Consider the following 11,249-nt stretch of genomic DNA (forward strand, 5'->3'; position numbering starts at 1 on the left):
CCAGTGTTCGGAAGGAGGCAGACAGGGGAGGCAGCCGGGGAGGGGGCTTGATCCGGCGGTTCCCATGGAGGGCTACGAGTGATGCAGGACTGGCCTCAGGGAGCTGGTGGGAAGCATCGGGAGCAGGGCAGGGAGTAACCTCCCGCACTCACTTGTTGCGGTCAGCCCCAAAGCAGCAGATGGAAGGAAAGGGCAAAGGCCTCGAATACTACCTCTCCCAGTTCCTTTGCCTCGCCAGCTTTGTGCTGCTGCTGATTTTTCTGGGCATCCTCGTGGTGAAGATGATTGGGTCAGGCTGGCTTGACAGGAGAGAGGAGAACTGTATGTGTACTGTTTTAATCCTGTTTTTAAACTTTATTCTTCACCTTTTCTGCTTTCCGTTTATTACTTCCATCACCATCTCATTTATCATTCTCATTGCTGTAACTTGGCATCTCTGCTTCTGTCCCCATTTCCATCTCTCCTTGCCTATGGGAAACCTTGTTAGCCACGGAAAGTCAGTCAAGTGTGTGCTTTTTTTCAAACGAGTTTGGCCTTCGGTTCTTCAAAACCATGTGTTTTATGGAGAGTGACGTTCCTGCTAGGCCAAGGATGTATTTTATGATTGTCCATTGTGTAACATAATGTCTGTGTAATTGCCCATTTTGCGTTTTTAATGTTAGCTGCTGCACAGCACAGCCCTTCGTGGCCTTTATCCTGGCCTCGTGAGAAGTATGGCCGTTGAATTGGTACTTCGGCACTTCAGGTGTAGCAGAGCTTGGATAAAAAATGGAAAGGGGCTTCCCTGTCACCTGTTTTTTTAAAGCAGAGTTCCCCAGCTAGAGCAGATGGAAATATTGTCACTCCATGGCTTTAACTGAAGAAGGATGGGGTTTGGGGTGTGGTTAGGAAGGTGCGAGTCCTGAAACTCGGCATGCTGTGCCTGTGGGTGTCTGTGCACTTTGCGTGGGCTGGGAAAGCTGTTTCCTGCTTTCTCAAAGTCAGAATAAAACTGTTCAATGTCACTGAATTTCTGATGCACCCTTTACAACTTTGTTGGATATTTCAAAACCAATGCTATTTTGAAGCGAGAAATCTTGCAGCACAGCTGCAAATATTTTAAATTCTCAGGTAGTTAAGATTGCTAGAAAATACTGCATGGTGGACCGATGGCCAGTGTAGATCCAGCTGTTGGGGTGGGAGGGAGCTGTTAAACAAGGGGCCATGATCTGTAGAGTTGAATAGCTCCAACTAAAATAAATTCTCTGCTTTTGCCTTGAGGAGGCTTGATTTAAATCCCTGTTATCACTGTGATATTTCAGGTGACCGTGACGTGCAGCGAATGGCATTAGATTGTAAAAAATCAGTACAAAGCAGTAGGTAGAGAGGAGCATGAAACATGTACTTAAAGGAGCTATTAGAATATTCAGCCCCTGGTTTTTACTTTCCAGCTGAACAGGGTTCATCATTTGCACCCATTTTATTTGTTTTGCTTTCAGTGCTGCCTACCAAAGCAGCGCTTTGTATGTGCTGTTTGCATAGCAAGGTACTGTGTAGAGCGAGATTAACAGAATCGGGCTTTAAAGTAGTGCCTTCTTTTAAAAAGATAATTACTTTCTTGATCAAAGCTCTTGTTTTGCAGCCAGCTAACTCACCCTTCCCTTCTCTCTCATAGTTAATCTCTTGCCTGTGGATTGTGACAAAAGAACGGATGATGTAAGCATATATTTATTTATCTTTAAGTGTTGTGTTTAGGGGATTCTCACAGAAGAGTAATTATTCTAGGTAACTTCCACCAATATCAGTATCACTGTGAAATTATTAGTTCTATCATCTTACAGAAAAATTGTGACTTGATGAGTTGGAATTAATGGGCCAGACGAAATTAGGACTGTATATGAGACTCTGAAAGATAAAAATTTAAATTCCCAATTATGTGAATCAGTTTCTTTAATAGTTGTAACAGAAGCGATACTGGTTTGCAATAAAGCTGTGTTCAGCTTTAACAATGCAAGATGTAATCCAACTAATTCCCTGAACTCCATCATAAAGTGTTTGTAGAGCCCTGTTTCTTTTATCATAATGTATTATTAGAAGAAAAGAAATTTCATATTGGATTCAGGCTTATGGTTAGTCTCCTGTGATGTTCTGGAGGCAAAGAATCAATCTGTGGTCGGTCAGATGGGTTTTCTGGTGGTACAGTCTGGGCTATGGGCTGGGGGAGTCAGTGGTGCTTTCAGAGGATGCGCTAGCTCACTTTTGACTCGGAAACTGTAGATCTTTGCTGCCGGTATGTTTAATTTGAACTAGAATTTAATAGCACATGACTGAGCCAAACCCCACTGCTGGTATTTTGTTTTGGTATTTTTAGCTAGTCTGACCACTGTCCTGTTGCTGCCGGTCTGTTCATGTTTGTTAACCTGTTTCTGACTTTCAGTTCTGTCAAGCTAAACAGAAGGACATAATAATGAACATGCTGCATGAGTTGTATAACTACTTGTCCGTACAAGCTGGTAAGTTCCAATTGTCATTATAAAACACTTATGAGCATTCAGCAAACTGCCTCTCTCAGCTGTCTGGACATTTTTAACCTCAGTTTGAAGAGAGGAGTTTATGGAACAGTCAGTTCCACTTGAAGAGCTCTGAGAAAGTCAGGTAATAGAAAAATAGAAAAAGATGTGTTTATTTTTATTCTGAATAGTGCTTAGCTAATGCACTCATATCACTGTGCTCTTGTAGAGGGGTCCTTATTTGCACTTGATATATTAGGAATTTGAGGTAGAAATATTCAGCTTTCTGGTTCTCTTCTACCAGCATCTTGAAATTGTCTTCAAGACATGCAGAGCCAGTAAGTGCAAGCTGATGCATTCTTACAAATAAAGTTAAAGCGACTTAAGAAATTGCCAGCGCTCTGCTGAAATGTGGCAGCTGATTATGTGAGTGCATCTTTTTTTTTTCTCGGTACAGAGTAACACAGGCTCTCTTAGCTGAGGAGCTAACTGAGCACAGTAGTTCAGCCGGTCTCTACTATGTATGAGTGAATCCAGTCCATAACTAGTATTTTGTGATGGAGAAGGCTGCTAGAAATTCAGTGGATGAGTAAAAACCTGTTCAGCAAGATGTATAATAATCAATAAAAGCACCTAAGTTCCATTTTTTAGATTTCAGACCTCAATAAGGCTGAACCCTTTAGATACTTAAACTTCACAGAATTGCTAAATCTTTTCAAATCAGGCTTCAGCACCTGTGAAATTTCCACCAGTTTTACATAGTCTCTTAGCATATTTGTTTAGTCAAGTTTGTGAAGCTAGATTTAGGAGATTTAGTTCCTCACCAGCATTTCTCTGCCTAGGTGGAAGGTAGAGATGTGATTTAGGGTCCTTAGAAGCATTTTTCATTGCTGATCATTAACTCCAACACCGCAGTCCTGATAGAAAATATACCTGATAGAAAAAGCCCCTCTTCAGGGCGTTAGGTCAGAGAGGTGGTTATGTACTCTGCAAGAGGGAGAAACAGTATTTTTTTTTAACATTGTGTGTTGAGTAGCTCGCACACTGAAGCATGCGATTTGATTGCCCTTACCCAACCTATATGCAGTGGCTGAGCATTTTATTAATAGTCACAATCTTACCTGCCTACGGTATAAATCTTGCCTTGTAATCATTTTGCCCAGAGCTATAGCCGATTTTAAAGGATAGCATTTCCAGACAGTTCAGTGTATTTCTGAACTGTTTGAGGGCTGCTTTTTTTTTTTTCCCCAAAAAACATTATTTCTGTTTGACTTTTTTTACCAGGTAATTTTGAATGTGGAAACCCTGAGAATCTAAAAAGCAAATGCATTTGGGTTAGTGAAGCAAAGGATCATGTGGTGGTGAGTAGGCTGTGAACAGCTATTGTATAACATAGTCCTTAGTCTCTTATAAGGCAATAAATAATAGATACTAAAGCAATTCACCATCTGTTTTACTTCCTCATCCTGTTTTGATTCTTTCCCATATCTCTAGCTTCCCCTTTGGCCAGTCCTGCTCTCAACAGTTCTTTTGAAAATAATCCTCTCCTACATCTCTTGATTCAGCCCCTGTAAATCTAACTTAATGGTTTGTTGTTTCACCGTAGTCATCAGTCTTCTGAAACCAGAAATTTCCCTGAATTGAGGGCTGGGCAGAAGAAGGATTTTTCTATACCCCAAAGTGTCAGAAGACAGACTGCTTTGATCTAGCATTCCATTTCTTTCATGGTAAACTGTCAGTAAGATTATGTTGTATTTAGTGGTTAGTCTTAACAGTCTGGGATAGTGTTATTTTACGGAGTGCTTCATGCATCATCTACCATAGTCAGAAGACTTTAGTCCACGCAGACCTTCAGATTTAGTTCTCCTTCCTCCAGTTTGCAGAATTATGATTAGAATTAACTTAGGGACAGACCGTATAGAATGAATTCTTCCACTACTGTAATGAAATAATGTTATTCAGTATTTTAAATGAAGGGAGAACTAATTTTTTTATGGTTTCTTTTGAACAGAATGTAACTGGTAGTTCCCCACAGAAGTTTGAAGCTGCCCTGCATTGGATACTAAACAGTAACAAGGATTTAGGAATATGGTAAGTGGAAGCCTGCTGTGTCAGAAGTTATGTTGCTTGGTGTTGGCTGATGCGTAATTTGACATCCTCTCTGGTGTGGCCTAAAAGCTCCCATACCTTGTTAGATTTCATCAGATAATCTGGGATTGGCTTTGTCAGTGCTTGCTGGGCAAGCTTCCAGATGAAAAGTACAGCCCTGCGGGAAAAATTGGCAACTGAGCTCATTCCTGGGGAGTCTGTTTCCCAGCCTTCGCAGGGGGGGACATTGCGTTCACGAACGCCCTGTCTTGCAGATGAGGCGTAAATCCGACGTCAGGGCTGCTTATGACTATCAACTGTTATGTTGTACTTCCTGCAAGGTTTAGAAGTGGTGGTCCTGGTGTCCTGCCCATGGTCCTGTGACTACAGCACGCTTCGCAAACTTGCCCATTATGGTCACTTTTCCCAACATAACTTTTCTTCAGTACTGCTGCCATAGACAGAGCTTCAATATTGTGTGGAACTGCATCCTTGGACCAAAGGGTTTCTTGGGCACCAAAGCACTCTTCAGTAGGAAACATCACCCATGCTTTGGGATCCTTTGGAGCAAGTCCCGATGAGGAGGAGAGGAAAAGGGATTTGTTGAATGGTGTCTTTTCTTCAGTGTCAGTTGTCTTTCTGGGAGAACACACAATACACATTAAAATGAACTGACTGACTATGCAGGGAGTTAGTCAATCACTGGTGGGGCTTTTTTTCTCTTGGGTTTCTTGGCTAGCAGTCTCCTCAGTACACGAGAAATAGCAGAGATGCTATTTTTTTCAGGTAAAAAATACAACATTCAGGCCATAACCTAATGAAAGACTGTTATCCAGAGTCCGCAGACATCATTATCTTCCTCTGGGAAGTGTGGGCTGCCTCCAGTCTGTGTTGACTCTGAAGTCTAACACTTGTTTGCATTTTAACATTGCTAAAAGTGTCTTCGATTAAATGAATTGTAACGTAGTAACACTGGAGTTGGTGGGCATAGCTTGTAGGAATTCCCACTGCTTGATTTTTCTCTAAAAAATTTCTGCAGCTGCTGCTGTGATGTAAGGATCAGACAGTGTCTGCTGCTTTATTACTGGTGTGTGGCAAAGTCTGAGGACAGGACATGGTTTCCTTAGTGGCAGGTTTGGATTTGTAGGTGGGCTGGGGTCCAGAGTTTTCCAATTCATATTTTTATATAGGAGCACTGCTCATGTCAGGAGCCATGTGATACAATATACTCCCATTTTTTTATTTTCATAATTAGCAACTCTGCCGGCTGTTCACCGAATGGATCTACTTTCACAAAGTCTGCATAGCGTGCAGAATGAGTGTGCAGCATGCTTAAAAAACTGCGGGTGGCATTTTTAGCAAACGCTACGTGAGATTATTTTTCTAGGTGCTAGTCTGAGAGGCAGAACTGAAAATGAGCTCTGCACTGGGTGATTCTGCTGCATATTTTAAATATTTTCATGGAATTTGGATTGTAAATAAGACAAGGGGGTGGAAAACAACTGTGTGTCTCCAGCTACTGTAGAATCCGGTAACCAAATACAAGCTGTCAGCAGTTTGTGAGCTGTGCACTAGTAAATTGCGAACATGTCTTTTTCTAACAGGTTATTCATTGCAAACCTAGAATGAATTAGTAGCTTAGAAAAATAAAATCCCCTTTAGTCCAATTCCTCTGAATCTGATGGCTCCTCACTTGGATTACTTGATGCCTGTTGGCTAAGAGTATCTAATAAGAAAATGGCATCAGTGTAGATCTGTATATAAAGAAGTGAGTTAAAAGCACATCGGATGGCACAGCAGGTGTGTAGAAGTGATTTTGCAGGAGGATGTGGTATCGATTTTGCCATGAATGCCTTCCGAGGGTGTGTCTGTTTCTCACTGCAGATACAGTTGATGCGTTGTCACTTTTCTAACTAAACTGTTTATGCTCATCTGTACTGAGGAAAACAGCACAACCCTCACGGACATTCACAGTCTCCCTCAGCTGCTCTCTCTGCAATTGCTGATGAGTGACTCAATAAACATTTCCATTTCTCTGTGCTGGGAGGTGGGAATCCAATTTAAAGTTTAATCTTCTGCACGCTGAGAGGTGCTGTCAAAGAGTCTGCAGAGGGAGACTTCAGTTTACCAGTGGGAGTTCCAGCCCTGCTGCCTTTTCTAAAGCCATATCCATTCCTTGCTAAGCAGCCAGTCCCAAAATGTTCTGGAAAAAAGAGCTGCAAGGATGTTGGTGTATTTTCTATGTGGTGTACAGAAGGAGTTACTGCATCCGCAGTCTGTTTGTTCTCCCTGTCTTGATTGAAGACTGCAGTTAGAGTGTCTGCTCTTTTCAGTGAAGATTTTCTGTCTCTTCCCATCAGGTTGAAAGGCAGAGACCTTTCGGAACCCGTTACCAAAGTGGAGGAAGTGTTCTGCCTTGAATCGGCCCACCCTCAGATGGGGCTCAGCTGCCGTTTCCGTCGGGCAGTGGTCACTGCCATTATGAACCTTTTCCTGTTTTTCTGGAGTAAGTTGTCAGTGTTAGTAACAAGCTTCTCCCCTTGCTAGCTGTAGAGGTGAACCTCTGCGTGCACACACGTTCTCCCAGCCATATGAAATTACTAACATAGGTGAAATGAATCTGATGATGAGTTAATTTCTAATTAACCTTTGTTCTGGCAGCAGAGGGAGACCTGTAGACCTGCTCTTGTGCTGCGAGTGCTTAACACTTACTTTAAATCAGCAAGCTGATTTAAAGTATCTGGGTATTCCTCATTACTATAGTCTGCAAAATAAGTATGTGAACCTACCTAAAAGATTCATTTTTTTCTTTCTTTTCTTGCACTAAGCTGTGAAGTCTTCTAGCCTCTTTAATAATGACTTGTAGCATTTCAGTGTTAGAGGTTTTATTGGAATAGTCTGTCATGCCCCAGCTGAGACAGAGGTCTTACTGAGTGAGGTGATAACGAGAGATGAGTGTTGACTAGAAGAGTTTATAATCTGGCCAGACAGGGTGGGGGTGAAAGGGGATAGTTATGTTTATTGTAGAGCCTGAGATACTAAAGTTAGCTCATGTTGTAACGGGGGCATTTGTCAATGCTGAACCTTCAGTATAGATCTCCTGAATTTTGGGCTGTCGCTGGAGCCCTAGGCTTTATTTGCTTATCAAGCAGCTATCTTTGGAGCAGTGGAGCTTGACAGTCTTCCTAAGTGATTATTGTGGGGGAGGCCTCTAGCAAAGAGATAGTTCTGGGACTTAGAGAGTTGAAGCCCTGTGGTTGTGCTGAGGTTTCTGGTGGGGGGGAAACAACTCTGTGATGAGGCCTTCTGACCACCTCTTCCTACATGCATGCGTGCTCTTCTGCTGCAGGTGTTGCCAGGACCAAGGTTTTTATGGGGTGCAGCTGCATTGGTGAACAAAATGAATTGCTTGAATTCAGTTCCAAGCAGGCCTGGGTAGCAGGGAGTAAAAGCTGCCTCTAGGGAGAGGCAGTGTCAGAAATAAAACTGCTAGCATCCAGCAAGTACATGTCTGTCAGTTACTTGAATTCCATTTGTTTTTATTCTTCTAGGTCTGCTAACTCTTTGGGGGATCCTGATCTTCCTTAGGTATCGCTGGCGCAAGATGGAGGAGGAAGAACAAGCCATGTATGAAATGGTGAAGAAGATCATAGGTAGAATCCAGTAGCTGTGTAAATGCAAGTAGCCGTGTTCTTCTCTCTGCAATGTTGAGGTCTCTCACCATTTTTGTCCTCCTGCCCTCCAGCTGTTGTCCAGGACCACTATAAGGAATGGGAACGGAATTTGGAACGTTACCCCTACGTCGGCATTTTCCATGTTCGGGACAGCCTCATCCCTCCTCAAAGCAGGTGAGCTGAATTTTATTCATTAAGGAGGGCTGTCAGCATGATGTTCTTCAGCGCAGCTAAAAACCACAGTTACAGGGCAGCAGACCATGAGCAGACAATTGATGGGAAGCTGGACTGCGAGAAGAGTCTGTCTGGCTTTTCAGTTTATAAAGGATTTTGACATAACTCAAGCTATGTCTTAACCTGCTGCAGATTAATGTGGCAGTCCTGGGGCTGATATTTTGTGCAGTCACACAGGTGTATTGTCATTGTTCTATCAAACAGTAATTGGATTTTGTTTTGCTTGGGCATGGAGCATCTGATTTTTTTCTCTCCTTCATCTAATGTGTGTAGATGTGTGACGGCTCTTCCTCGGCCGTCATACCTTATTGTCCTGTGCTGTGCTTTTCAGAGCAAACTTTCCTGTGAGTCGAATAGGGTATCGGGCTCGTCTGAAGTGGTTGTGCATGTTGCTGTCTGGAAAGTTACCAGCTCGAGTTGGGCAGCTTTGAAAGGGAGAAACAGTGAGATGTCTGGTCTTGGTGCTTTTTCAGAAAGGAAGTGTGGTTGAGATAGTTGCTCCATGGGCGATGGGGCCAGGGAGCTGCAGCCTGCTTCTTGTTGGTTTACGTGCCACTTGCTCCATCTCTGCAGGAATGTTTTGGTTAATGGAGCTACTTTGTTCTGATGGCACAGAAGAGTATGTGTGCTGCAATTCTCTCTTGTGATTGGTCACAAAACTTTTTCTTACTAGTGGTTATTTCAGCTGTTTTGAACCGATCTCTGTGTGTGTGGTGCCCAGAATTACTAGACACTGATTGAAAACTGGGGTGAACCTCCAGTTTGTCTTCTCTGGTCTGAGATCTCTCTGCATGGAGGAAGGGTGAGGGCAATTTGCTAATCGAGTCCCTTCGCAATATGACTTGAGCTTGAAATTCAGAGCGGTCATCAGTTACTGACAGAGGGTCTCATCTTCCTCCCCTGCCCCAGGCAGGAGCTGTGTCTTCGTGTCCTGGCCTGAAATTGCCTCTAAACCAGCATTCTGGCTTAATCTACTTTTCTGTCTGCACAGGGAACACGAGGCAGCTAGTGGTAGGTTGATCAGCAGCCACAATTGCTGTAAGCAGGAAAGCACAATGAGGATATGATTCTAATTTATTTTCTTTTTGTTGCTGTTTCTTGCAGAAAAAAAATGAAGCGGGTTTGGGAGAGAGCTGTGGACTTTCTGGCTTCAAATGAGTCCCGGATTCAGACAGAGTCACACAGAGTAGCAGGAGAAGATATGCTTGTATGGAGATGGACTCAACCTTCTTACGTCTCGGATTCAGAGCACTGAAGAGGAGCGGAAGTTGAGCAGCTGTTGATGTGCACTTCTGCAAGGGGACAGTCCCTTCTGTGGTGTTGGGAAAGAGCAGGTCATGGTCCTAATCCCCTAGGGTTGGGGATTGCACGTATCTGTTTGCTCTTCTTTCTGAAAATCTTCACACACAAAAATTCAGGGCAATAAAGTTGGCTTGGAAAGAAGATGGGCTTGAGCTGGTGGGAAGCTAGAATTGCACCAAAGTTAGCCTTCCAGCAGGTATCTGGCTTCCGTAGGCAGGCAAACCTACAACTTTTTAAAAAGAAAAAAAATGCATACCTAATATCAAGAGACTTAGGATCTCTCTGACAAAGCTTAGGTGTTTAAAATTTGACCTCAGTTCTGCAAAGGCCAACTGGTGGCAATGTCCATCAGGGAATGCATTTAAAGAACATTAACATTTCCCATGGAAACATTAGGGTGGCAGTTAAGATGCATTTTGTTAGAATTTGTTGCTATCAGTACAAAACCAGTGATGAAAGCACTTGCTGCTTCCTAGCGAGGGAAATATTTGTGTCTACTTCACCCTTTTAAAAGCGGGGGAGAGGGGGGAAAAGTCAGGTGAAGGTAGTCCTAGAGGGAGGGCAGTCTGACGTGCCTTGGTGGTTTGGGCTGGGTTGGGTGGGATGGAGCAGTGGTTGTGACCCTGTTATATCTTTTAAGTCTGCAGTCTGTGTGCTTTATGTTTCGGGGGGGTGGGGGGGAATTTGGGTGGAAAAATAAAGGATATAGGAAGCTTCAGAAAGCGCTTTCTTGTGGCTAAAGCCCAAGGGACTGCTTCATGGGCTATTAAAGAGCAGCTTTGGAAAGGCTATTAGGGCTGAATGTACATGTTTATCCTGGGCAGCTGCAATGTGTGTGCTGTGTGTCAGAGCAGAGATGTGGCACGCGTGGAGTGGTACAGGGATTGCCAAGTCGGTGTTCCTGCAGCCTGACAGTAGGTCCAAGGAGCAGCGATCAATCCTCTGTTCATCCTGCAGGCCTTGTATTTTGTATCTATAATAATTTGGTTACTTACCTTTCTTTTTACGTTCAGCAAAAGGAGTGTTTTGTTTCAAAGAAAATGGCACCAGTGTGTGGCAGTTTAGGCTAGGCAGAGATACTGCTAATCTGCTCTTCCCAATATTGCAAAACAGCTGTCCAGCTCACCACTAAGGCAGCAGGGACCAAATTTATTTCTAGTATAAGCTAGTAAAACCTGCAGAGAGAAGCCAGCGTTGATTTGAACCCATCTAACCAGTGGATGTTGCTCTCCTTAGCATCACAGGTACAATGTGAATGCTTGCCTTCATCTCTGACGCTGGATGCATGGAGAGCTTCCTCTCCAGGCTCTGGGTTGGCTTAGGAAGGCTGCTGAAGCCTTGCTCCCTGTTTGCAGGCTGGTGATGCCACGTACGAGGTGGGTTTCTTGTGCCAGTCCCTGCTCACCTCCCAGTATGAAGTCTGCACTTCTCCACCCCACTGCTGGCTTCGGTGGGGTTTTCC

The 11,249-nt window shown here is 43.5% G+C and overlaps 1 protein-coding gene across 1 annotated transcript; it reads left to right on the forward strand.

Moving 5' to 3' along the window:
* Positions 1–165: 165 nt before the first annotated feature.
* On the forward strand, positions 166–10,033 carry LEMD2 (LEM domain containing 2; the record flags this gene model as incomplete). Its single annotated transcript, XM_010294053.1, has 9 exons — positions 166–321; positions 1,655–1,695; positions 2,417–2,492; positions 3,774–3,850; positions 4,501–4,580; positions 6,938–7,083; positions 8,129–8,230; positions 8,323–8,425; positions 9,590–10,033. Coding segments are annotated over 9 exons (932 nt in total), but the record flags the coding sequence as incomplete, so codon positions are not given.
* Between the last annotated feature and the right edge of the window lie 1,216 nt (positions 10,034–11,249).

The sequence above is a fragment of the Phaethon lepturus genome, unplaced genomic scaffold, assembly GCF_000687285.1.
Source record: "Phaethon lepturus isolate BGI_N335 unplaced genomic scaffold, ASM68728v1 scaffold24109, whole genome shotgun sequence".
Taxonomy (NCBI): Eukaryota; Metazoa; Chordata; class Aves; order Phaethontiformes; family Phaethontidae; genus Phaethon; species Phaethon lepturus.